The sequence below is a fragment of the Salarias fasciatus genome, chromosome 16, assembly GCF_902148845.1.
Source record: "Salarias fasciatus chromosome 16, fSalaFa1.1, whole genome shotgun sequence".
NCBI lineage: Eukaryota > Metazoa > Chordata > Actinopteri > Blenniiformes > Blenniidae > Salarias > Salarias fasciatus.
In genome coordinates, this window is record NC_043760.1 from 33941831 (window position 1) to 33968654 (window position 26824).

Here is a 26824-nt window from a genome sequence, read left to right on the forward strand (position 1 = left end):
ACTTAAATAACACTTTCAGTGTGTTTCATTAAAGAAATTCAAAAGAAGAAAAAGTTTAAGTACATCCCAGCAAACCAATTCGGCCTGGTGCTCTATTCTAAAATGCAGTCCAAATATTGATAAAAAAAAATCCTGAAATAAAATGCAGCTGAGTCTCAAAAACCACTGAAGCAAACTAAATTCAAAATGAATACTAAAACTAACTTAATACAGCAATTTAAAGGTGCATTAAAGGTGCCTTAAGGAGTTTGCAGGTTTTATGCGAAACAGCGCCCCCTGCAGGCCTTGGGCGTAATGCAGCTTAGTGAAAAACTCGTGCACGGAAGAGGGGGACTCCGTCTTCGCTCGTTTAGAAGCGCTCGAGTAAGATTCAAGTGTCTTCCACCTGGTGGAGTCTGTGTGGAGCTGTGGCAGTGCTAGAAGCCAGTCTGTTCTGACTTTCTGGAAGATCCTGCTCAGTTGTTGCTCACTAAGCATCTGGCGGAGTAATGGCGGACAAAACGAAACCTATCCAGCTGGAGCGTGCATTACGTCATTCCTTTCAAATTCTCCCCCAAAAAATTCTGGTGCCGGACCGGCACTGTGACTTTCAAGTGACAATTTAGCGCTGTTAGAGGTACTGGTAATGAATATGTCAGGGCACATTGTACACATCATTAAAAATGTGTAACATATTTATAGTGGAAAATAAGTATTTTTAAAGTTGTAAAACTCCTTAATGCACCTTTAAAATGAATACTACAAGTAGAACATGCCTCTAAATAAGACAACAGCTCCATTCGCAGAGTAATTAATGAATCTAATTAATGCACTAATTGACAGCCCTAGTCAGAATATTTGAAGATGTTAAATTCTGTAGACAGTCAAGTGAATGTATTTACTCAAATTGAATTTAATATTTAACATTTGATTTAAAAGTACAAAGCAGAATTGTGTGCAAGCATTTCCCAAATAATATTATATGAATCCCTTTTTCACCTGACATGAGGAGGAATCTGAAAATCAAACAGTTTCTCACTTCACAAACACTGAGAATCTTTTTGTAATCTAACCAGTCATTAACCTCATCAGGAGTGATGTGCTCCACCCTCTCAGTGATGGTTGAAGTCGGATGTGCCTTCCTCCACCCTCACTGAGACCGGGAAACACACATCAATGCCAAATCGTGAAATATCCTCAAAGAGGAAAACATGCAAACTCATTACACAAGGTACATCTGCAGACTGGGACATCTGCTCGAAGTTTCATGAGAGCCATAAACACTCACTTCCGGTGCTTCTGACTTTATTTTCGTCTACTTGACGTTTGTGTTGCAACTGAATCAGCTGACTAATAAAAAAACACACACGGACACACACTTCCGCAAATAGAAGTCACGATATATCTCTAAAATGTGAAACTACAGAAAAAATGTTCAAATTGCCCTTTTAATTTATATAACTGATATTTTTGTGAAAATACAACGAGAAGAAATTAAGCAATTTTTAAAGTTTATTTTCTAACAACGGACTCGAGGGAAGACAAAAGCAACAGAGCGCAGGCGAAAGGTAAACGGCCACCTTTAGAACTTTCCCGTATTTTTCAGACAATCCTAAATAATCAATAAAAATTCAAAATCCAAAATCATATTGCAGTATGTAGAAATATAAGGCTATATTCTCAAACTATACTTAAATAAAGATTGATGTTTCCCAGTCTTGATCGATTGGTTTGGTCTGGACGAGCAGAGCAGGAGGAAAACAGACGTTCAGCGTTCGCGGCAGCTAATCGGAGGTAAGAAGATAAAACTCTCCGCACAGAAACGAGTCCCGGCCACAGCAGGAACGCTAACGCGCCAGCTCACATAAAACCACACAAAGCTGCGTTAAACCTCACTTTAAACGCGCCGTGTGTCTGGAATCTAACCACGTGGGCTCTGGAGCTCCCGGACTAACGTGGTGAGGGGGCACTCGATGTGAAGCGCGGCGACTGTGGCATGGGCGGAGACTAATGCTTGCAGCGGGTTGAACCTTTGTAAGGAGTATAGTTCCGCCCCTGCGGGTCGTATCGGGCATAGAAACGAACGCTCCCCAGCTAAACCAAGCACGTTGAATGGAACGGAGGTTTTTTGCTAGCAATGATTATTGTACTGAGTTTTGAAACCACAGATGTCCTGAAGTAAAACGCAAAACTTACAAAATGGGCCAGTTGGAGGCGATAAAGTATCAGAAAGCTGTCTTGGAATTGTGTTGGTATCGACACGTTAATAAACAAAGAATCCCTCAATTCATTAAATAATCAGTGATTTGGGTTATTTGGTGTTTCATCGCTTTATTAAACAGTTCAGTCTGTTCTCAATGAGAGCCGCGATATGCAGCCTTAGCATCAGCAGACCTCAGGGTGAAGTACAAGATCAGCCCTGTGTCTCTGCTATGGTCTGACCTTTGACCCCCGTCAGGGACGTTTCCTGTCATGTCAGATCAAATAATGTCTCACCCGAGTCCTGTCCAGGACCGGGCAGCAGGCAAGCAGCATCTCTGCACAATCTCTTCACACTGCTTCCATCTGGGAGGCGTTACAGGCCAAACCAGCAGAGACAGAGACAAACCAGCAGAGACAGAGACAAACCAGCAGACACCGAGTCCAACCGGCAGAGACAGAGTCCAACCAGCAGAGACAGAGACAAACCAGCAGACACAGAGTCCAACCGGCAGAGACAGAGACAAACCAGCAGACACAGAGTCCAACCAGCAGAGACAGAGACAAACCAACAGAGACAGAGTCCAACCGGCAGAGACAGAGACAAACCAGCAGAGACAGAGTCCAACCGGCAGACGCAGGGACAGTTTCCTCCTGACTGGAGGGCCTGTCGGCTGGGAGGTGGAGTTCTCTCGCTGTCAGACCAGTAGAACCAGCTGAATGTCCTGCTGCTGCCGTTGGTCCGTCTTGTGTGAGTGCTGTCTCCTCCCCCTCCGAGTGGCCGGTGCAAATCCAGTCAGACTGTTGGATGTGACGATGCCTGCAGAGAGTAGTGGACAGTCGTGTTGAAGAACCATCAGAATGTGCGAAGTGCTGTGAGGTAAAGCTGAAGTAGATGTGTCACTGCAGTACGATGGACAGACAGATGAAGACGCTGACCGACTCCGGCTGACGGGACAGGACTGCCCATGTGCTGCTCTGAATGCTCCTCGTCTCACGCTGTTTTCCCAGGGTTCTTCACTTCTCTCCCCCGCCGGTCATGGGCCTGACCAAGCAGTACCTGCGCTACGTTCCCGGCGCCGTCTTTGGCGTGATCGGCAGTCAGAAAGCCAACGTCCGCTACGTGTCCCTGCGAGGAGGAGAGAAGGGACGCTACGTCGCCGTGGCCGCCTGCGAGCACGTCTTCATCTGGGACGTCCGCAAGGGAGAGAAGGTGAGGTCCTCCAGACCGGGTCCAGACCCGGTCCTGAGCAGCGCAGGACCGGGTCTGGAGCAGCAGTACTCGTGAGCATGCGGGAGGGTTGTTTTGGGATTTCAGAGTCAGGTGTGTGTGCTGATGAAGCCCTGATTGGTTCCTGATGCAGGGCTGCAGACCCCCTGCTGAGCTCCGGCTGCAGGGCCGCCTCCCCTGCCTCCCCTGCCCGTTAGGGCTCTGTTAGGGCTCTGTTAGGTTCGGTTCTGATGGGCTCTGTTAGGGCTCTGTTTGGTTCGGTTCTGATAGGCTCTGTTAGGGCTCTGTTAGGGCTCGGTTTGGTTCGGTTCTGATGGGCTCTGTTAGGGCTCTGTTAGGGCTCTGTTAGGGCTCTGTTAGGGCTCTGTTAGGGCTCGGTTTGGTTCGGTTCTGATGGGCTCTGTGTGCTTTGAGCAGAGCTCTGGTCTGGAGGACAGAGACGGGAACATTTTCTGCTGTTTATTACAGATCATGGGACGTTGACCGTGTCCCAGATGGACTCCAGGACCAGACCGAGCCAGATGTGGCTCTGCTTGACCAGCCCTCAGTGTGACACTTCAGACTGGCCGTCTTTATTGACCTGATTACTCTGAAATGGTCCCGTTTTCCATGTCCCTGCATCGCCAGCTCACAGTGTTGGTGTTTGACAGTGGAAAAAGCAGAGTTCTCGTTCTCAAAGCCAGTCTTTAGAAAGATGAGCCAGAGATTTCCAGAAGCTCCTGCTTTGAGACCAGACTATTTCCCCTCTCCCACTGCAGCTAGCGGGTCGACCCGTGTCTTCACCCGCTAACGATCGGCTTTTTTTTTTTTGTAAGACTCCTTTCCCACCGCCTGCAGACCCGCGTCAAGCCGCCTGCTGGCGAGCCGCTCCACTGCGTTTTCCCGCGCTGATGGTGTCCCACGTTGATGACATCATCAGCACGACGGAGCAAAACGAAAGTAAACAATGCAGCAGAACACCGTCCCCGTTATCTCTAGACCAGGGGTGGGGAACCCTGGTCCTGGAGGGCCGCAAACCTGCATGTTTTCCATGTCTCCCTGCTTCAACACACCTGAATCGAATCAAGATTCATGGCCAAGTCCAGCAGAAGCCAGATAACGAGCCTCATTGCAATCAGCTGTGTTGAAGCAGGGAGACGTGGGAAACATGCAGGTTTGCGGCCCTCCAGGACCAGGGTTCCCCACCCCTGCTCTAGACAAAGCTTCTCTTCCCCACCGATCCAGAGCAGCTCTCTGGCCTCCCTGTCTTGCCAGTGCTGGTCGTCCTGAAGGAAACCTCAGCTGTGTCCAGAAACAGTAGCTAGCATGCTAACGTAGCCGCGCTGCGTCGACGTCATCATGTAAGTTCCCGGATGTGTCCCTCCCACGAAAAGCCGCTACAAAGTGAGCCGTTAAATTACCGGGTCGATAGCAGGGTCGAACGACCCGGGATTTCGACCCGGTCAAACCCTGTCCCACTGCCACGAGGAGCCGGGTGTTAGCGGGTGTTAGCGGGTGTTAGCGGGTTTTTTGGCCAGTGGGAAAAGAGTACTTGAAATGTGTTGAACTAAAACCTGGTTCTTCTCTCAGGTTTCTCCTGACTGCTCTTGTCTCTGTTGTGGTCCTGGTCTTCCTGCAGGTCCTCATCCTGCAGGGTCAGAAGCATGAGGTGACCTTCCTGTGTCCGTCCCCCGACGGGGTCCACCTCGCCGTGGGGTACGAGGACGGCGCCATCAGGATCTTCAGCCTGCTCAGCGGCGAGAGCGACGTGTCCTTCAACGGCCACCGGTCCGCGGTGAGCGTGGTCCGGTACGACGCGCTGGGAGCCCGGCTGGTCTCCGGGTCCAAGGTGAGAGCCGGACCCCCGTCCGCCCGGCCGCCGCCCGCCCGACCCGGGGTAACCTGCCGCTTCCTGTTCAGGACACCGACGTGATCGTGTGGGACGTCATCAACGAGTGCGGGCTGTACCGGCTCAGAGGACACAAGGACGTCGTGACTCAAGTCCTGTTCCTCAGGGACAGAAACCTCCTGGTCACATGGTAACGCCCCAGCTCCAGCTCCGGGTTCTGGCCCTTTCTGTGTTTTTGTTTGTTTTCACTTTAAATAAAGTTGATTGTTGTTGTCAGTCCTAGTGGTGTCAACGTTTAGTTTTCTCTCCTCCTGTAACCACAACTTGTAACCGACTTGTAACCGGATACACGTGGCCACAGATTAGTGATCTGTTTCTCTGGCAGCTGTGCTGTATGACCACTAGAGGGCTCTGTCTCCACTGAAATCCAGTCCCTCATGATCCCACTGGAGCCAAGCTGTTCCAGTAGTTCTCAGACTAAGACCTTTATTCTGTCCTCCACCTGTGTGTGTGTGTGTGTGTGTGTGTGTGTGTGTGTGTGTGTGTGTGTGTGTGTGTGTGTGTGTGTGTGTGTGTGTGTGTGTGTGTGTGTGTGTGTGTGTGTGTTCTGCTGTCACAGCTCTAAGGACAGCTTTGTGAAGTGGTGGGATCTGGACACTCAGCACTGCTTCAAGACCATGGTGGGCCACCGCAGCGAGGTGAGGAGCCGCCGCACCGCCCACCGGCTGCTCACAGGCGGGGGGGGGGGGCGGTTATTTTCCGTTTCTCACTTCAGCTCTCCGGTCTGGCCTGAGAGGGTTTTCCACATCACTGTCCCATATCCTCCACATAATCGTAACCATGTGTTGTCTCATGGAGTCCAGAACACCGAACATGGTCTGGAGTGTCATCCAGACTGTTGACGAGTCAGAGGCAGAGTGTGTTTCACTGGATGTGTGGCTGTGCTTCAGGTGTGGGGCATGGTGCTGCTGAACCAGGAGAGCCGGCTGCTCACGGGCTCAGCAGACAGCGAGCTGCGAGCCTGGGACATGGACTTCCTGGACGAGGTGAGGACGACCAGCAACACCAGCACACACCGCTCACACCTGGAAGACCTGATCACCGATCAGTCCTCATCCAGACACCTGGAAGACCTGATCACCGATCAGTCCTCATCCAGACACCTGATCACCGATCAGTACTTCTGTAGTTCAGCAGCTTTCCTCTTTCGGCCGGATCAGCAGAGCTGGCTGCGGTCCTCTGATCTGACCTGTAGAAGTTCAGAGACTTCCAGCTGTCTTCTGTCTTCGAAGGGCGGCCATCTTGAAACATGGCAAAGGTGGTGCTGGGTGCTGACTCCCAGTGGAGGCGTCTGCCATCAGTCACTTAGGCCATCCTGCTCAGCATATGGATGGGGGTATAGGGAATTGAACCAACAACTTCCTTATTGTGAGACGACCACAGCTGACCCCTTCTATTGTAAAATGATATTTTTCAGTGTTCGTACGACAGATGAAGCATTAAAGAACACAGATCCTGATTCAGCTTCTCCTAGCTTGTGTTGAAAAGTGAAACCTGGAGTCCGTCCAGGTCCTTGAGCAAGCTGCTGCACTGAAGGGACCCTGCCGTCCGTCTGTGGTCCTGTACAGGGACGAGCTCAGGGTGAGCCAGAAGGGAAGCGAGGGAAAACCCAGCTGGGTCACGACGGCGATGAGGAGGAGGAGCCAGAGGAAGAGGACGGAGGTGTGGAGGAGGTGAGGAGTCCGGCCCGATGCCTGGCTGCTTCTGGACCCGGTTCAGGACCTTGTGCTTCTCTTTCTCCGGTTTCCAGCGCATCCTGAGCTGTAAAAAGGCCGGCTCCATCCTGAGGGAGGCCAGAGACCGGGTGGTTTCCATGACAACAGACAGCAGGGCCGGGGTCATCGCCTGCCATGTGAGTGCTGGTCCTCCGTGAGTCCGAGCCGTACGGAGCGGCCACCGTCTCTGACCAGGTCTGTCCCCGTCGTCTCCGTCCTGCCAGGGCAGCGACTCGGTCCTGGAGCTCTTCACCGTGCTGTCCGAGGACCAGGTCAGCAAGAAAATGGCGAAGAAGCTGAGAAAGGCCAAAAAGAAAGCAGCCAGGTGAGTCCAGACCTGGTGCTCTGCTGTGCCTTTAGAGCCGACGCCATGTCAGCCAGCTGAGGCTGCTGCTGCCCCCTGCTGTAGAGCTGAGGCTGCTGCTGCTGCCCCCTGCTGTAGAGCTGACGATGGTGCTGCCCCCTGCTGTAGAGCTGAGGCTGCTGCTGCCCCCTGCTGTAGAGCTGAGGATGGTGCTGCCCCCTGCTGTAGAGCTGACGATGGTGCTGCCCCCTACTGTAGAGCTGAGGATGGTGCTGCTCCCTGCTGTAGAGCTGAGGATGGTGCTGCTCCCTGCTGTAGAGCTGACGATGGTGCTGCCCCCTACTGTAGAGCTGAGGATGGTGCTGCCCCCTGCTGTAGAACTGAGGCTGCTGCCCCCTGCTGTAGAACTGAGGCTGCTGCTGCCCCCTGCTGTAGAGCTGAGGACGGTGCTGCTGCCCCCTGCTGTAGAGCTGAGGCTGCTGCTGCTGCCCCCTGCTGTAGAGCTGAGGATGGTGCTGCCCCCTGCTGTAGAACTGAGGCTGCTGCCCCCTGCTGTAGAACTGAGGCTGCTGCCCCCTGCTGTAGAACTGAGGCTGCTGCTGCCCCCTGCTGTAGAGCTGAGGACGGTGCTGCTGCCCCCTGCAGTAGAGCTGAGGCTGCTGCTGCCCCCTGCTGTAGAGCTGAGGACGGTGCTGCTGCCCCCTGCCGTAGAGCTGAGGCTGCTGCTGCTGCCCCCTGCTGTAGAGCTGAGGCTGCTGCTGCCCCCTGCTGGAGAGCTGAGGACAGTGCTGCTGCCCCCTGCAGTAGAGCTGAGGCTGCTGCTGCCCCCTGCTGTAGAGCTGAGGACAGTGCTGCTGCCCCCTGCAGTAGAGCTGAGGCTGCTGCTGCCCCCTGCAGTAGAGCTGAGGCTGCTGCTGCCCCCTGCTGTAGAGCTGAGGCTGCTGCTGCCCCCTGCTGTAGAGCTGAGGCTGCTGCTGCTGCCCCCTGCTGTAGAGCTGAGGCTGCTGCTGCTGCCCCCTGCCGTAGAGCTGAGGATGGTGCTGCTCCCTGCTGTAGAGCTGAGGATGGTGCTGCTCCCTGCTGTAGAGCTGAGGATGGTGCTGCTCCCTGCTGTAGAGCTGAGGATGGTGCTGCCCCCTGCTGTAGAGCTGAGGCTGCTGCTGCCCCCTGCTGTAGAGCTGAGGATGGTGCTGCCCCCTGCTGTAGAGCTGAGGCTGCTGCTGCTGCCCCCTGCAGTAGAGCTGAGGACGGTGCTGCTGCCCCCTGCTGTAGAGCTGAGGCTGCTGCTGCTGCCCCCTGCTGTAGAGCTGAGGCTGCTGCTGCCCCCTGCTGTAGAGCTGAGGCTGCTGCTGCTGCCCCCTGCTGTAGAGCTGAGGCTGCTGCTGCCCCCTGCTGTAGAGCTGAGGCTGCTGCTGCCCCCTGCTGTAGAGCTGAGGACGGTGCTGCTGCCCCCTGCTGTAGAGCTGAGGACGGTGCTGCTGCCCCCTGCTGTAGAGCTGAGGCTGCTGCTGCTGCCCCCTGCTGTAGAGCTGAGGATGGTGCTGCCCCCTGCTGTAGAACTGAGGCTGCTGCCCCCTGCTGTAGAACTGAGGCTGCTGCTGCCCCCTGCTGTAGAGCTGAGGACGGTGCTGCTGCCCCCTGCAGTAGAGCTGAGGCTGCTGCTGCCCCCTGCTGTAGAGCTGAGGACGGTGCTGCTGCCCCCTGCCGGAGAGCTGAGGCTGCTGCTGCTGCCCCCTGCTGTAGAGCTGAGGCTGCTGCTGCCCCCTGCTGTAGAGCTGAGGACAGTGCTGCTGCCCCCTGCAGTAGAGCTGAGGCTGCTGCTGCCCCCTGCTGTAGAGCTGAGGACAGTGCTGCTGCCCCCTGCAGTAGAGCTGAGGCTGCTGCTGCCCCCTGCAGTAGAGCTGAGGCTGCTGCTGCCCCCTGCAGTAGAGCTGAGGCTGCTGCTGCCCCCTGCTGTAGAGCTGAGGCTGCTGCTGCCCCCTGCTGTAGAGCTGAGGCTGCTGCTGCCCCCTGCTGTAGAGCTGAGGCTGCTGCTGCTGCCCCCTGCCGTAGAGCTGAGGATGGTGCTGCTCCCTGCTGTAGAGCTGAGGATGGTGCTGCTCCCTGCTGTAGAGCTGACGATGGTGCTGCTCCCTGCTGTAGAGCTGACGATGGTGCTGCCCCCTACTGTAGAGCTGAGGATGGTGCTGCCCCCTGCTGTAGAACTGAGGCTGCTGCCCCCTGCTGTAGAACTGAGGCTGCTGCTGCCCCCTGCTGTAGAGCTGAGGACGGTGCTGCTGCCCCCTGCTGTCGAGCTGAGGCTGCTGCTGCTGCCCCCTGCTGTAGAGCTGAGGCTGCTGCTGCCCCCTGCTGTAGAGCTGAGGCTGCTGCTGCCCCCTGCTGTAGAGCTGAGGCTGCTGCTGCCCCCTGCTGTAGAGCTGAGGCTGCTGCTGCTGCCCCCTGCTGTAGAGCTGAGGCTGCTGCTGCCCCCTGCTGTAGAGCTGAGGCTGCTGCTGCCCCCTACTGTAGAGCTGAGGATGGTGCTGCCCCCTGCTGTAGAACTGAGGCTGCTGCCCCCTGCTGTAGAACTGAGGCTGCTGCTGCCCCCTGCTGTAGCGCTGAGGACGGTGCTGCTGCCCCCTGCAGTAGAGCTGAGGCTGCTGCTGCCCCCTGCTGTAGAGCTGAGGACGGTGCTGCTGCCCCCTGCCGTAGAGCTGAGGCTGCTGCTGCTGCCCCCTGCTGTAGAGCTGAGGCTGCTGCTGCCCCCTGCTGTAGAGCTGAGGACAGTGCTGCTGCCCCCTGCAGTAGAGCTGAGGCTGCTGCTGCCCCCTGCTGTAGAGCTGAGGACAGTGCTGCTGCCCCCTGCTGTAGAGCTGAGGCTGCTGCTGCCCCCTGCAGTAGAGCTGAGGCTGCTGCTGCCCCCTGCAGTAGAGCTGAGGCTGCTGCTGCCCCCTGCTGTAGAGCTGAGGCTGCTGCTGCCCCCTGCTGTAGAGCTGAGGCTGCTGCTGCCCCCTGCTGTAGAGCTGAGGCTGCTGCTGCCCCCTGCTGTAGAGCTGAGGCTGCTGCTGCTGCCCCCTGCTGTAGAGCTGAGGCTGCTGCTGCTGCCCCCTGCCGTAGAGCTGAGGCTGCTGCTGCCCCCTGCCGTAGAGCTGAGGCTGCTGCTGCCCCCTGCAGTAGAGCTGAGGCTGCTGCTGCCCCCTGCAGTAGAGCTGAGGCTGCTGCTGCCCCCTGCAGTAGAGCTGAGGCTGCTGCTGCCCCCTGCTGTAGAGCTGAAGACGGTGCTGCTGCCCCCTGCTGTAGAGCTGAGGCTGCTGCTGCTGCCCCCTGCTGTAGAGCTGAGGCTGCTGCTGCCCCCTGCTGTAGAGCTGAGGCTGCTGCTGCCCCCTGCTGTAGAGCTGAGGCTGCTGCTGCCCCCTGCTGTAGAGCTGAGGCTGCTGCTGCTGCCCCCTACTGTAGAGCTGAGGATGGTGCTGCCCCCTGCTGTAGAACTGAGGCTGCTGCCCCCTGCTGTAGAACTGAGGCTGCTGCTGCCCCCTGCTGTAGAGCTGAGGACGGTGCTGCTGCCCCCTGCAGTAGAGCTGAGGCTGCTGCTGCCCCCTGCTGTAGAGCTGAGGACGGTGCTGCTGCCCCCTGCCGTAGAGCTGAGGCTGCTGCTGCCCCCTGCTGTAGAGCTGAGGACAGTGCTGCTGCCCCCTGCTGTAGAGCTGAGGCTGCTGCTGCCCCCTGCTGTAGAGCTGAGGACAGTGCTGCTGCCCCCTGCTGTAGAGCTGAGGCTGCTGCTGCCCCCTGCTGTAGAGCTGAGGCTGCTGCTGCCCCCTGCTGTAGAGCTGAGGCTGCTGCTGCTGCCCCCTGCTGTAGAGCTGAGGCTGCTGCTGCCCCCTGCAGTAGAGCTGAGGCTGCTGCTGCTGCCCCCTGCCGTAGAGCTGAGGCTGCTGCTGCCCCCTGCCGTAGAGCTGAGGCTGTGTGTGCTGCCCCCTGCTGTAGAGCTGAGGACGGCGCCGCCGGGGAGCCGATGGTGGAGCGGACGCTGGGGGACGAGATCATCAAACTGACCAACATCAAGGCTTCCTCTAAAATCAGGTGAGTGTGGTGAGACGGAGGCCACGCCCCTCGCCCCGCCTCCATCTGAGGACCGTCTGTGCTCCGTCAGGTGGGTGGACTGCCTGTCCTGTGCGGGCGGCGAGCTGAAGGTGGCGCTGCTGCTGCAGAACAACACAGTGGAGACCTACAGCCTGAAGATGGCGGACCAGACCCCCGCAGCCACCAAGACCTCCCGCCTGACGCTGGGCGGCCACCGCAGCGACGTGCGCACGCTGGCCTTCAGCTCCGACGGCCTGGCCGTCCTGTCCGCCTCCGGGGACGCCGTCAAAGTGTGGAACAGGTGACGCCGCCGTCCCTCTCCGGAGCCACTCGGTGAGGATCTTCTCTGACCGTGTCGGTCCGGCTGCAGGTCCACGCTGCAGGTGGTCCGCACCATGGCCTGCGACTACGCCCTCTGCTCGCTGTTCGTTCCTGGAGACAGACAGATCGTCCTGGGGACCAAGGTATCAGTTCAGAGGAAGTGGTCTGGTCTTCATCGGTCCGTGCCACCCTGTCTCTTTTCCTCTGACCGCTGGAGTAGGGGTGCAGCTATTAACCGGTTTTTCTATTAACCGCGGTTTTAAACGTCATGCTTACATGACCGCAGACATTCGGCACACCGGTTATTTCCGCCCATTACAGTCAGTTTAGCCCCCTGTGAGCCGCAGCAGGCAGCCAAGCGGTGCCTTTGCCGCTTTGTTTCTGCACAGCCCGTTTAGTACCAGACGCCTGTCTGAGGGTCGCTTCTCAGTCCGTCGGAGGGGGAACCGCCGTCGCAGGCGCCGCCTCCCCCTCCCCGCTCGCCGGGGAGCGGGCGCACGCCTTTGTCCCCCCAAGTGCAGACCCGCCGCAATGGGATGGGATGGAGCCGGCCTCCGGGTGTTCCTTCCTGACCGGCCTCGGACACTCCTCCCGGCCGCTCCCCGGCTGCTGGGTCGGCGGGGCGGGGCCCCCGTTACGACCCGGTCCGCACGAGGCGGGCGCGGCTGCCGGTGGACTGTCTGACGGTCTCCGCGCTGCCCGCGTGTCGCGAGCGTGCGGCCGACCTGGCTCGCCTCGGGGAGGGGGGCAGCAGGGACGGCCGGGGGGCCCAGGGACTTAGCTTATATTTCATTCCAGAGATACAGGCTCTTTTTAGCCTGTTTGTGTGCTGTGTTTGTCTCAAAAGGCAGCAGCTGTTAAACAGTGTGGGGGGGGGGGGGAAACATATTTTCAAAGAATGTTGTGTTTTTGTATGTCTGTAATAATAAACGTAAAAACCGTCAAACTGTGGTTTTTTTCTCGGACTATCAGCGTACACCACAATCTGAAAGCGTTGCACCCCTGCTCTGGAAGTGTCCTCTCTCTCCTCCTCCCTGTCAGGACGTTCTGAGCTCCTGTCTGTCCCCCCTCCTCTCCGAGCTGTTTGATGCTTTTAAGATCACTCAAAATGTCAGAGACTCAGCACACTCGCTCCGTGACCAGTGGTCAGCAACTGGTGGCCCGCGGGCCAAAACTAGCCCATGAACAACATTATCTGGCCCACTGAATGATTTAGATCAGGGGTCTCCAGCCCGGTTCCTGCAGAGCCCCTCTCAGCATGTTCCAGCTCTCTCCCTGCTTCAGCACTCCTGCTGGCTTTGACAGGCCCGTCTCTGGGCTCTGCTCGCTGCTCCGTCCCGACAGAACCCCGACGTTCAGGAAGCAGACGGACTGCTTAGAACAGTGGCTGAGAAGCACTTCAACCCCTGAGAGAGGAGAGACGGCCAGTTCAAAGACCATCAGAGCCAGGGGCCGTCAGAGGGCCATCAGAGCCAGGGGGAGTCAGAGCGAGACCATCAGAGCCAGGGGCCGTCAGAGGGCCGGGTGGTGGAGGTGCAGGCGGAGGCCAGCCGCCGGTGTATGACTGGACACAGCACCGGGATGCCAGCCAGCAGGAGAGCCAGCAGGGCGGAGCAGAGCCCAGCAGGGCGGAGCAGAGCCAGCAGGGCGGAGCAGGGCCAGCAGGGCGGAGCAGAGCCAGCAGGGCGGAGCAGGGCCAGCAGGGCGGAGCAGAGCCAGCAGGGCGGAGCAGGGCCAGCAGGGCGGAGCAGAGCCCAGCAGGGCGGAGCAGAGCCCAGCAGGGCGGAGCAGAGCCAGCAGGGCGGAGCAGAGCCAGCAGGGCGGAGCAGGGCCAGCAGGGCGGAGCAGAGCCCAGCAGGGCGGAGCAGAGCCCAGCAGGGCGGAGCAGAGCCCAGCAGGGCGGAGCAGAGCCAGCAGGGCGGAGCAGAGCCCAGCAGGGCGGAGCAGAGCCAGCAGGGCAGAGCAGAGCCAGCAGGGCAGAGCAGAGCCAGCAGGGCGGAGCAGGGCCAGCAGGGCTCCAGCCAGCCGGTACTCCGGCCCGGGGAGCACTGGCTCTTCAAGCAGCGGCTCATGGAGATGTTTGAAAACAATTTGAGCAGATAGCCAGCAGATAAAAACACTCGACTAGGCCGTCGGATCTCTTTTTTCCTCTTCTGACTGCATGCCGTTTGGTATTTCCTCAGAGCGGGAAGCTGCAGATCTTCGAGCTGGCCTCAGGAAGCCTCTTGGAGACGGTGAATGCTCATGATGGAGCCCTGTGGTCCCTGTCCTTAGCCCCGGACCAGGTAAATGTCAGCCTCTGTGGCCCTGCTCTGATCCACCTCAGATATAGTCCTTAGATTTCTTGCCATTTCCAGGGATCGCTTGGGATCATAACAGAAATATGTAACAAATTAAAGTAGGGCTGGACAAAATTTCGATATCAATATATACCGCGGTATATTTTTATTCAATAACGGTGATATGAGTTTTAAACACATTTTCGATATAGTGCATTACAGTCTGCGTTTCACAGTCACTAACTGCTGTTCACGGCGCCGCTGATTCAAGCCAAGCAGAAAGCGCCGCAAGAGAGCGATCACTACCCAGCAGCACACCACAGCTGGCCGTCCTCAGCTCAGGCTACAAGCTAGCTCCACCGCGGTGAGTTTGAGCTCCAAAATGAGAACTCGTGATGTAAACGCGACTGAACAAGCTTCCACAAGTTAATTTGTGGCCACCAAATAATAAATCATGCACACGAAATATTAATTTGTGGCCACGAATTAGGTATATCATTCACTGAACAGTCTATTAAAGTCAGCAGCATATTGACAGATATAGACTTTCGGTCTCAATAACTCTTTAACAAAACGTCAGTAACACACAAAGAGCGCCTCCATCCCATCGCTGTGAGCTGGACGACAGGCTACAAGCTCATTTTTCATTAAAAGTGTCTGTCTATCAAGCGTCAGAAACAATATTGTTTTCGATTAGCAGCCGGTGGAGCTGCGTGGTTCAGGGAGCGTCTGCAATTTACAAGACGCTGCAACAGTGAAGACAAATTCCACTAAAAATAAAATAAGTACAGGGATTCACTGCAGTGTCACAATAATCACTACAACCGTAAGTAATTCTGTACTTAACCTTAGTAATTCTGAGCACTTTTATTTTTATAATAAAAACTGTGTTGTAGTTTAGACAAGCTATTACTATTGAAAAGGTGAGTTATTTCAATCCCCTGTCCCAGTAATATTTGTTTGTTGTTGCTCAATCTTTTTTCTGTTTATTGCAGTAATTCTGAGCTCTTTCATTTTTCTTCCTGGTTGAAGCAGCTGTGTTTGAATCTGTAACAATAACATAACTGTATTTAAGTGTAAAGTTAAAGCTATTTATATTGAAAAAGGTGAAACTTACGTTTATTTGACAGTGATTTCATATTTCTTAAATAAAAGGTAAACATTTAATTTATTGTAGTTTTTATTTCTAAAATGTTATACTGGAGGAGCTTCCTGGATCAATAATTTCTAGTTTTACAGGTAGTACATTATCTACATGATTCTTAAGTTTTTCTGAGGTTTTTGTATTATTTATATCGATATCGGAATTGTATCGTATCGACCGAAATTAAGACCTATATCGTGATAACGTTTTTGGCCATATCGTCCAGCCCTAAATTAAAGCAAGCAACTGAAGAAGTGATCCATCATAAGCCTGGTCTCCTCGGAACAGTATGGTCAGGCACAGCCAGACCCATATCCGTTCCAGGTCTACACCGCACAGACTATGGTTAAAATGTAGGCGGGCCTGTGAACGGCGCCCAGCGACACAGGTATGGGCCGTCATGACATGAGGCTCCAGTCCAGCTGTCCCGGTCCACCAGTCTCTGGTAGTCCTGGTGCTTCAGTCTCCAGGATCGTGCACCATGGTGCAGGTTGCCAGTTTGGCAGATGTGCACGTGGCGTGCATGCGCATGGCCGGTGGGCCGATGCCATGGTCATAAAGGACAGGTTGCTGCGCTGCTTGTTTAGCGACCTGAGGAAGTCACATATGATGGAGTCTGGAACCAGGAAGTGGGGTGGTCTAGCCCCGCCCACCCAGCTCTCACTTGAAAAGGAAAAAACTTCACCAAGACATTTGTTGATGGGAACAGCAGTTTGTTTACAAGAAATGTTTCTGTAGTTTTTTTTATTGAGTACAAATTACATTTTGGCGTCTTTGAAGCTGCTCAACATAAACTTTAAGACCGAATACTGGTTGTTTCCCGCTGGTTGGCCAGCAGAGACAGGAGAGCCTGAACTCCTGCAGAATGTGGAATCCAGACCTCCATGGAGGCCTGATGCAGGTGGATCTCCACCCTGCACGGAACCCACACGGCCCTGTGGTTCTCCGTGGGCCTCCTGAGTGTCTCGCTTGTGTGTGTGTTGTGTGTGTTGTAGAGAGGAGTCGTCACTGGAGGTGCAGACAAGACGGTGAAGTTCTGGGACTTTGAGCTGATTAAAGACAAAGAGAGCAGCCAGAAGTGAGTCCTGGTCCTGGTCCTGGTCCTGGTCCTGGTCCTGCTCTAATGGTCGGAACGTCTGATGGGTCGTGTTTTGATGTGTGTGTGTGTGTGTGTGTGTGTGTGTGTCTGTGTGTGTGTGTGTGTGTTGCAGGAGGCTGACGCTGAAACACACTCGCACCCTGCAGCTGGAGGAGGACGTTCTGTGTGTGAGGTTCTCTCCGGATCACCGGCTGCTGGCTGTGTCTCTGCTGGACTGCACCGTCAAGGTCTTCTACACCGACACTCTGAAGGTACACCACACCCCGACCGCACCCTGACTACACCTTAAACACACCCTGACCTCACCCTGACCTCACCCTGACTACACCCTGACTACCCCCTGACCTCACCCTGACCTCACCCTGACTACTCCCTGACTACACCCTGACTACCCCCTGACCTCACCCTGACCTCACCCTGACTACTCCCTGACTACACCCTGACTACTCCCTGACTACACCCTGACCTCACCCTGACTACTCCCTGACCTCACCCTGACCTCACCCTGACTACTCCCTGACTACTCCCTGACTACTCCCTGACTACTCCCTGACTACACCCTGACTACTCCCTGGCTACACCCTGACTACACCCTGACTACTCCCTGACCTCACCCTGACCTCACCCTGACTACTCCCTGACTACTCCCTGACTACACCCTGACTACTCCCTGACTACTCCCTGACTACACCCTGACTACTCCCTGACTACTCCCTGACTACACCCTGACTACTCCCTGACTACACCCTGACTACTCCCTGACCTCACCCTGACCTCACCCTGACTACTCCCTGACTACTCCGACTACTCCCTGACTACACCCTGACTACTCCCTGACTACACCCTGACTACACCCTGACTACTTCCTGACTACTCCGACTACTCCCTGACTACACCCTGACTACTCCCTCACTACTCCCTCACTACACCCTGACTACACCCTGACTACACCCTGACTACTTCCTGACTACTTCCTGACTACTCCCTGACTACTTCCTGACTACACCCTGACTACACCCTGACTACACCCTGACTACACCCTGACTACTCCCTGACTACTGCCTGACTACTCCCTGACTACTTCCTGACTACACCCTGACTACACCCTGACTACTCCCTGACTACTCCCTGACTACTCCCTGACTACACCCTGACTACTCCCTGACTACACCCTGACTACTCCCTGACTACTCCCTGACTACTCCCTGACTACTCCCTGACTACACCCTGACTACTCCCTGACTACACCCTGACTACTCCCTGACTACTCCCTGACTACTCCCTGACTACTCCCTGACTACACCCTGACTACTCCCTGGCTACACCCTGACTACACCCTGACTACTCCCTGACTACACCCTGACTACCCCCTGACTACTCCTTGACTACTCCTTGACTACTCCCTGACCTCACCCTGACTACTCCCTGACCTCACCCTGACTACACCCTGACTACACCCTGACTACACCCTGACTAAACCCTGACTACACCCTGACTACTCCCTGACTACTCCCTGACCTCACCCTGACTACTCCCTGACCTCACCCTGACTACACCCTGACTACACCCTGACTACTCCCTGACTACTCCTTGACCTCACCCTGACTACACCCTGACTACACCCTGACTACACCCTGACTACACCCTGACTACTCCCTGACTACTCCCTGACTACACCCTGACCTCACCCTGACCTAACCCTGACTACTCCCTGACTACACCCTGACTACTCCCTGAATACACCCTGACTACACCCTGACTACTCCCTGACTACACCCTGACCTCACCCTGACCTCACCCTGACTACTCCCTGACCTCACCCTGACCTCACCCTGACTACACCCTGACGACCCCCTGACCTCACCCTGACCTCACCCTGACTACTCCCTGACTACACCCTGACTACTCCCTGACTACACCCTGACTACACCCTGACTACTCCCTGACTACACCCTGACTACTCCCTGACCTCACCCTGACTACTCCCTGACTACTCCCTGACTACACCCTGACTACACCCTGACTACACCCTGACTACTCCCTGACTACTCCCTCACTACACCCTAACTACACCCTGACTACTTCCTGACTACTCCCTGACTACACCCTGACTACTCCCTCACTACACCCTGACTACACCCTGACTACTTCCTGACTACTTCCTGACTACTTCCTGACTACTCCCTGACTACTTCCTGACTACTCCCTGACTACTCCCTGACTACACCCTGACTACTCCCTGACTACACCCTGACTACTCCCTGACTACTCCCTGACTACTCCCTGACTACTTCCTGACTACTCCCTGACTACTTCCTGACTACACCCTGACTACACCCTGACTACTCCCTGACTACTCCCTGACTACTCCCTGACTACACCCTGACTACTCCTTGACTACTCCCTGACTACACCCTGACTACACCCTGACTAAACCCTGACTACACCCTGACTACTCCCTGACTACTCCCTGACCTCACCCTGACTACACCCTGACTACTCCCTGACTACTCCCTGACCTCACCCTGACTACACCCTGACTACTCCCTGACCTCACCCTGACTACTCCCTGACCTCACCCTGACTACTCCCTGACCTCACCCTGACTACTCCCTGACCTCACCCTGACTACTCCCTGACTACACCCTGACTACACCCTGACTACACCCTGACTACTCCCTGACTACTCCCTGACTACTCCCTGACTACTCCCTGACTACACCCTGACTACTCCCTGACTACTCCCTGACTACTCCCTGACTACACCCTGACTACTCCCTGACTACTCCCTGACTACTCCCTGACTACTCCCTGACTACACCCTGACTACACCCTGACTACTCCCTGACTACCCCCTGACTATACCCTGACCACTCCCTGACTACTCCCTGACTACTCCCTGACCTCACCCTGACTACTCCCTGACTACTCCCTGACTACTCCCTGACTACTCCCTGACTACACCCTGACTACTCCCTGACCTCACCCTGACTACACCCTGACTACACCCTGACTACTCCCTGACCTCACCCTGACCTCACCCTGACTACTCCCTGACCTCACCCTGACTACTCCCTGACTACTCCCTGACTACACCCTGACTACTCCCTGACTACTCCCTGACTACACCCTGACTACACCCTGACTACTCCCTGACTACACCCTGACTACTCCCTGACTACACCCTGACCTCACCCTGACTACTCCCTGACTACACCCTGACTACTCCCTGACTACTCTCTGACTACTCCCTGACTACACCCTGACTACTCACTGACTACTCCCTGACCTCACCCTGACTACTCCCTGACTACACCCTGACTACACCCTGACTACTCCCTGACTACACCCTGACTACTCCCTGACTACACCCTGACTACTCCCTGACTACTCCCTGACTACACCCTGACTACTCCCTGACTACACCCTGACCTCACCCTGACTACTCCCTGACTACACCCTGACTACTCCCTGACTACTCCCTGACTACACCCTGACTACTCCCTGACTACACCCTGACCTCACCCTGACTACTCCCTGACTACTCCCTGACTACCCCCTGACTATACCCTGACTACCCCCTGACCACTCCCTGACTACTCCCTGACTACACCCTGACTACTCCCTGACTACACCCTGACCTCACCCTGACTACTCCCTGACTACACCCTGACTACACCCTGACTACTCCCTGACCTCACCCTGACTACTCCCTGACTACACCCTGACTACTCCCTGACTACACCCTCACTACACCCTGACTACTCCCTGACTACTCCCTGACTACACCCTGACTACTCCCTGACTACTCCCTGACTACTCCCTGACTACACCCTCACTACACCCTGACTACTCCCTGACTACTCCCTGATCTCACCCTGACTACTCCCTGACTACTCCCTGACTACTCCCTGACTACTCCCTGACTACACCCTCACTACACCCTGACTACTCCCTGACTACACCCTGACTACACCCTGACTACTCACTGACTACTCCCTGACTACTCCCTGACTACACCCTGACTACACCCTGACTACACCCTGACTACACCCTGACTACTCCCTGACTACACCCTGACTACACCCTGACTACACCCTGACTACTCACTGACTACTCCCTGACCTCACCCTGACTACTCCCTGACTACTCCCTGACTACACCCTCACTACACCCTGACCACACCCTGACTTACACCTTGTCTCTGTTGTCTCCGTTGTGTCTGTCGTCAGTTCTTCCTGTCTCTGTATGGACACAAGCTGCCTGTCCTCTGCCTGGACATCTCTCATGTGAGTATCCAGCGTCTCCTTTATTCGCCACTCGGATCAGATCAGACCAAACATCAGAGCTAGCCTCCAGCTGGAGTTCCCATCATGCCTCGCCCTCATTTCATTTCGATTTGCAGGGCAGTCTGGCGACCAAGAGGAGAATTTGTCCCTAAGTCCGGGACCCAATCACAGGACGGGGAGGGACAGTTAGACCATGACGCGCACACACACACACACACACACTAACATATCTGTGGAGTGTGTATAAGTGCAGGGTCCACTTCCCTCGTGTTTACTTTACACAAACGGCAATAATCGTCCGGCGCGATTGCGAAAGACGTAAACACAGCAACGCTTCTTCTTCTTCCTGGTTTTGCTGCCGCTCTGCAGTTATGTCAGCGGCTAGAACCGACACGATTGGCTCTGGGTTCCAGCAGCCCCAGACTGACAGACATGCGCAGCGCCCAATCAACAGCTGCGGGACATTTTAAACTGCTCCTCCCCTACGAGAACGTGAACGAGCGGTTCCCCGCCTGAATCTCACTGGTGATTCAGGCGGCGTTAGCCAGCCTGCTGAGCCTTTACCTGTGTGTGTGTGTGTGTGTGTGTGTGTGTGTGTGTGTGTGTGTGTGTTTCAGGACAGCACGCTGGTGGCCACTGGCTCTGCAGACAGAAACGTGAAGATCTGGGGTCTGGACTTCGGGGACTGCCACCGCTCCCTGTTTGCTCATGACGACAGGTAGGCTGGACCTCCAGCTGGACCTCCTGCTGGACCTCCTGCTGGACCTCCAGCTGGACCTCCTGCTGGACCTCCTGCTGGACCTCCAGCTGGACCTCCAGCTGGACCTCCTGCTGGACCTCCTGCTGGACCTCCTGCTGGACCTCCAGCTGGACCTCCTGCTGGACCTCCTGCTGGACCTCCAGCTGGACCTCCTGCTGGACCTCCTGCTGGACCTCCTGCTGGACCTCCAGCTGGACCTCCAGCTGGACCTCCAGCTGGACCTCCTGAGGCTCCTGTAGTCCTCCAGAGGATCAGAGGATCAGGCAGCAGCTCAGGCCGGTCATCATGAATCAGAAAATGTAGACATCCTCCATGTCCTCCACGGACAGCGGTCCAGGCACATGACCCCGTCCACTGTCCCGGGCGTCCATCACATACCCAGCATGCCGAGTCCCGTCCGGGCAGGAAGGGTCCTGCTCCTCTGCTCTTGGATGAGTGCTGGTATCAGAGGCGCAGAGAGACCAGCTGATCAGCTGATCAGCTGATCCCCTCCATGGTCGATATTTGGTTTGTTCCAAGAAACCAAGTCCAGTGATTGGTCCAGGCAGACAGACGAGACAGAGACAGAGACGGCAGCAGAGACCAGAGGGACGGACAAGCAAGTGGTAGTGGTAGAACGGAGCGTCCGCCTCCTCCCAGAGCCAGCAGGGACTGTGCATGTTGTCGTATTGGACTCCTGGTGGACACGAGGGTCCTGCTGGTTCTGACCCGTCTGCCGTCTGTCCGTCTCCTCCGCAGTGTCATGTCCCTCCAGTTCGTCCCCAAGACCCACCTGTTCTTCACGGCGGGGAAGGACAAGAAGATCAAGCAGTGGGACGCCGACACGTTCCAGCACGTCCAGACGCTGGAGGTGAGGCTCGTCTCGTCTGGCCGCCGCCGCCGCCTCTGAGCTCACGCTCATCCCCGTCCCCGTCCCCGTCCCCGTCCCCGTCTGTCCCAGGGCCACCACCGGGAGGTCTGGAGTCTGGCCGTCAGCCCCAGCGGAGACCACCTGGTCTCGTCGTCTCACGACAAGTCTCTGCGTCTGTGGGAGCGGACCCGGGAGCCCCTGGTCCTGGAGGACGAGCGGGAGATGGTGAGTCCCCCAGCTGTCCTCCATTCTGTCCCCCAGCTGTCCCCTGAATGCTGCTGTCTGCTGTTACAGGAGCGGGAGGCGGAGTTTGAGGACAGCGTGTCCAGAGACGACCTGCCTGTGGTGAGCGGTGGTCACTGAAGCGTCCTCAGGGGGTCTGTCCCTGGGCGGGGTCCTGCCCCTTCAGGAGGTCCTCTGTCCTCTGCGGCGCCCCCTCCTGGCGGCGCCGCTCAGCCGGTCTGTCTGCAGGTTCCGGGCGAGGCTCCGGGCGAGGCGGGTCCAGCAGGGAGGAAGAGTCTGGAGACGGTCAAAGCGGTGAGTTGTGTCCACAGAGACGTCCCTCTGCTGCGCTCAGTGGTGCAGTGGAGAGGACGCTCCGCCCTCCTCTGGGGGACCGCGGCGCCCCGGGTTCTGATGGGTGGTGTGTCTGCAGGCGGAGCGGATCATGGAGGCTCTGGAGCTCCACCAGGACGAGACCCGGAGGCTGGAGGAGCACCGCCTGGCCTGTGAGCACGCCGGCAGAGAGGTACTGGGTCAGGGTCCCGGACGGGGTCGTGGGCGGGGTCTGGGACGGGGTCCCGGACGGGGTCCTGGGCAGGGCCCGGCTGGCTCTCCCTCTGCAGAGGGGACCAGCGGGGTTCAGACTGAGGAGTGGGGCCCGGTGAGGAGCCGTTACCCTTCATGCTTCATTCAGGTCAGGCTGCAGGTTTCCTGAGAGCAGCGTCTTCAGCTCTGTCCTCTGGGACAGGCCCCCCCAGTGGACAGGGCCCCCCAGCGGACACCCCCCCCCCCCCCCCCCCCCCCAGTGGACAGTGCCTCCCCCAGCGGACAGGGCCCCCCCAAGTAGACAGGGCCCCCCCCCAGCAGACAGGGCCCCCCCCAGTGCTGCAGGTCCTGCAGCTGTGTTGTCCCCTCATGAGTGGTCCTCTGTGTGTCTGCAGCTCCCTGGTCCAGAGCCCAGCCCCGTCCTCCTGGCCTCCGGGGACGTCTCAGTAAGTGGACCGGCGAGCAGAACCGGCTCGGCTCCCTGTCCTCCGTGAGACACTGACCGCTGTGCTTCCTCCCCTCCAGCCGGAGCGCTACGTCCTGGACGTCCTCAGGAAGGTCCGGTCCAGGTGAGACGGCTCCTGACAGCCGAGGTCCGGTCCGGTCCGGCCCGATCCGGCCCGGTCTGGCCCGGACCGGTCCACGTGCTGACCCTGTCCGTCTCGTCCCCAGCGAGCTGGAGGTGTCCCTGCTGGTCCTGCCCTTCCCCTTCGTCCCCCAGCTGCTGCAGCTCTTCAGCAGCTGGGTCCAGCAGGGCCTGGAGGTGGAGCTGGTCTGCCGCTGCCTCTTCTTCCTGCTCAGGTCCGTCCTCACTCTGAACCCTTTAAAGCCCGCCTCCGCTGCCCGCCGCCACCAGAGCAGACGCTTGGATTCATGTGCTCATGGCCGATGACAGAATGAGAGCAGAGTGCTGCTGTGGATCTGAGTCCTCCAGAAGGAGAGCGGTCTGGTTTTGTGTCGTTTGCTGATGAGAAGCGGAAAAGGCCGGGAGAGTTCTTCTTTTATTGACATCCAACACCGTCAGTGTCAGTATCAGCTGATTCGCTACCTTACTGGTGACCCCGTGACCCCGTGACCCGGTGACCTGTCAGATCGGCCTTAAAGGACCAGGTGTAGTCCCCGATCAGCAGGTCTCACAGCTCATCATTACATCAGTGCTGCTGCACTTCTGGACTCACTGAGAGACCACCTGTCTGAGTCCCTGGTCCTGCCTGGGTCTTGGAGCTGGTCCTGCCTGGGTCTTGGAGCTGGTCCTGCCTGGGTCTTGGAGCTGGTCCTGACTCGGTGTTGTCTCCTGTCCCTGCTCAGGATCCACTTCGGTCAGATCTCCAGTAACCAGATGCTGCTGCCGGTCCTGGAGCAGCTGAGGAGCAACACGCTGTCCAGAGTCCAGCAGATCAGGGTAAGAGCCGAGAGCTGGGCCCTCTGAGCCCTCTGGATCCTCTGAGCCCTCTGGATCCTCTGAGCCCTCTGGATCCTCTGAGCCCTCTGGATCCTCTGGGCCTTCTGGATCCTCTGGGCCTTCTGGATCCTCTGAGCCCTCTGGATCCTCTGAGCCCTCTGGATCCTCTGAGCCCTCTGGATCCTCTGAGCCCTCTGGATCCTCTGGGCCTTCTGGATCCTCTGGGCCTTCTGGATCCTCTGAGCCCTCTGGATCCTCTGAGCCCTCTGGATCCTCTGAGCCCTCTGGATCCTCTGGATCCTCTGAGCCCTCTGGATCCTCTGGGCCTTCTGGATCCTCTGGGTCCTCTGTGTCCTCGGTCTGGACTGAGTCCTGTCTCCTGCCCCTGTCCTCAGGACGTGCTGGGCTTCAACAGCGCCGCCCTGCAGTTCCTGCAGAGGGCGCTGCAGAGCAGGGAGGAGGTGCAGTTCTTCTCCGAGGCCGCCGGCCGCCTGGCGGAGAGGAGGAGGAAGAGGAGGAGGAGGGACCGGGCCGTCCTCACCGTGGCCTGAAGGACAGGGACTCCAGACCTCCTGGATGAACCAGGTCCAGGTCCCCGTCTGCATTCCCAGAAGGTCCACATGAGCTCCAGACCACCTGCTGCTCCCCAGACCCCCCAAGACCTGGACAGAGCAGTGCCCCGGGCCTGAGGGGACCGTCCCAGACCCTGTCCTGTATTTGTTTCTCTCTCTCTCTCTCTCTCTCTCTCTCTCTCTCTCTCACACACACCCTTCCCGCTGTGTTCCCTGTTGGACTGATAAATGAAGCGTCCTCACACCTCTGGCTCCGCCTCCTCTTTAATGCTGCTGCAGACCTGAGGCTCCGGCGGCGCACCGTGAACCTCTCAAGGCCTCAGTATGCTCCCCCGTCGCCGCCACGGCGTCCCTACGCCGGCATCCCTACGCGGCGTCCCTACGCCGGCGTCCCTACGCGGCGTCCCTACGCCGGCGTCCCTACGCGGCGTCCCTACGCCGGCGTCCCTACGCCGGCACTGAGCATATCCTGCTTCTGCGTCAAGGGAACGCCCTCCTCTGCCAAGCCACTAGCAGTCACAACAACAATGCGGCTTCCGCAGCTCCGGCTTTACCCAGACATAGATCTGTAGACATAGATTTCTAGACGTACGTATCTAGACACACTGCACTGACCGAACATATATCTGCATATATGACATATCTGGACCCGGGCTGTGGAGGAGGAGAGGCTGAGGGACCAGGAGGACATGTTGGTGAAACTAATGAGCTTTTGGACGATTAAAGCCGTTTTAGGAGCGGCTATACACGTAGCCCTATGCTAACAGTGCTAACAGTACAGGGATGTGTGCCGCTCAGTTTTGGATCAAAATTTCTCCCGACGCACTGTTCAGATCAGAAAAGCATTCTGGGTGAGTTCTACTTCATTCTATAAACAACGTGAAAGCGGACCAATCACAGCCCTCAACGCTCACGGCACCACGCGTCGCCTCGACGCGAAGTTACGATTTTTGGGAGGCGCACGTCAAGCCCCGGCGTAGCCTGACGACCCCTGACCCCCGACCCGCTGACCCCTGACCTCCGACCCCTGACCCCTGCCGCTCAGCTTGTGTAGCAAACCTCCACATGAAGCCGTCTATCGTCACTTTGAGCCGTTCTCTAGCCGCGGGGCTTTGGGGGTTTTCCAGTCTCAGGAGGACTCCAGCTGATATCGTGACCGAAACAGAGTTCTGGTGTGGATTCTCCAGCTCTCTGTCCTCTGTCCCCCGGAAACAGTCCTGGGCTGAGGGGACGGTTCTACCCTCCAAGCCTCCAGAACACAGCAACCATCCAGAGCGTTAGGAATGTCCCTGGAACACCACACCAATCAGCTTGTGAAAAACTGTTTTTTCCAAATTCGGAATATAGCTAAACTTCGCAAAGTGGTGTCCTTCAAAGAGTTGGAGATGAGTGTACATGCGTTTGTTTCATCGCGCCTCGACTATTGTAACAGCCTGTTCACTTGTCTCAACAAGAATGAACTGGCGCACCTTCAAGTAGTCCAGAACTCCGCTGCACGGCTCCTGACCCGCACTCGTAGGAGAGCCCACATCAGTCCAGTTCTGAAGGACCTGCACTGGCTCCCTGTTTCATTCAGGATAAACTTTAAAATCCTGGTCTTGACGTTTCGGGCTCTGCACGGGCAGACACCGGACTACATCAGGGGCCTGATCCAGCCCTATGTTTCCATTCGCTGCTTGAGGTCCTCCAACCAAAACCTGCTAATGGTTCCCCACACATGTTTTAAACCTGGTGGGGATAGATCATTTAAGGCAGCGGCACCGCGTCTCTGGAACGAGCTTCCCTGCTCGCTCAGGTCTCTGGACAATGTTGATTCTTTTAAAAAGAGCTAAAGACCTTTCTCTTTGAACAAGCCTTTTATCCTGCATTGTTCTGTTTTATCTTGTATATATTTGTTGTTATAGTGATTGTATTTTGTCTGGATTATTTTTATGTGAAGCACTTTGTGACCCTGGTCTGGGAAAA

General features: G+C 56.6%; 1 protein-coding gene across 1 annotated transcript; it reads left to right on the top strand.

The window, feature by feature from the left end:
• Positions 1-1717: 1717 nt before the first annotated feature.
• On the top strand, positions 1718-26824 carry wdr3 (WD repeat domain 3). Its single transcript, XM_030112662.1, has 27 exons — positions 1718-1773; positions 3190-3391; positions 5028-5237; positions 5309-5427; positions 5857-5935; positions 6188-6283; positions 6866-6970; positions 7048-7149; positions 7237-7337; positions 11280-11375; positions 11446-11676; positions 11746-11839; positions 13880-13981; positions 16115-16197; positions 16331-16469; positions 20451-20507; positions 21125-21225; positions 22006-22117; positions 22208-22342; positions 22412-22462; positions 22589-22654; positions 22773-22865; positions 23281-23331; positions 23411-23454; positions 23558-23686; positions 24194-24287; positions 24683-26824. The coding sequence occupies exons 2-27, from the start codon at positions 3218-3220 to the stop codon at positions 24836-24838; spliced, it is 2820 nt and encodes a 939-aa protein (XP_029968522.1). The 5' UTR covers positions 1718-1773; positions 3190-3217; the 3' UTR covers positions 24839-26824.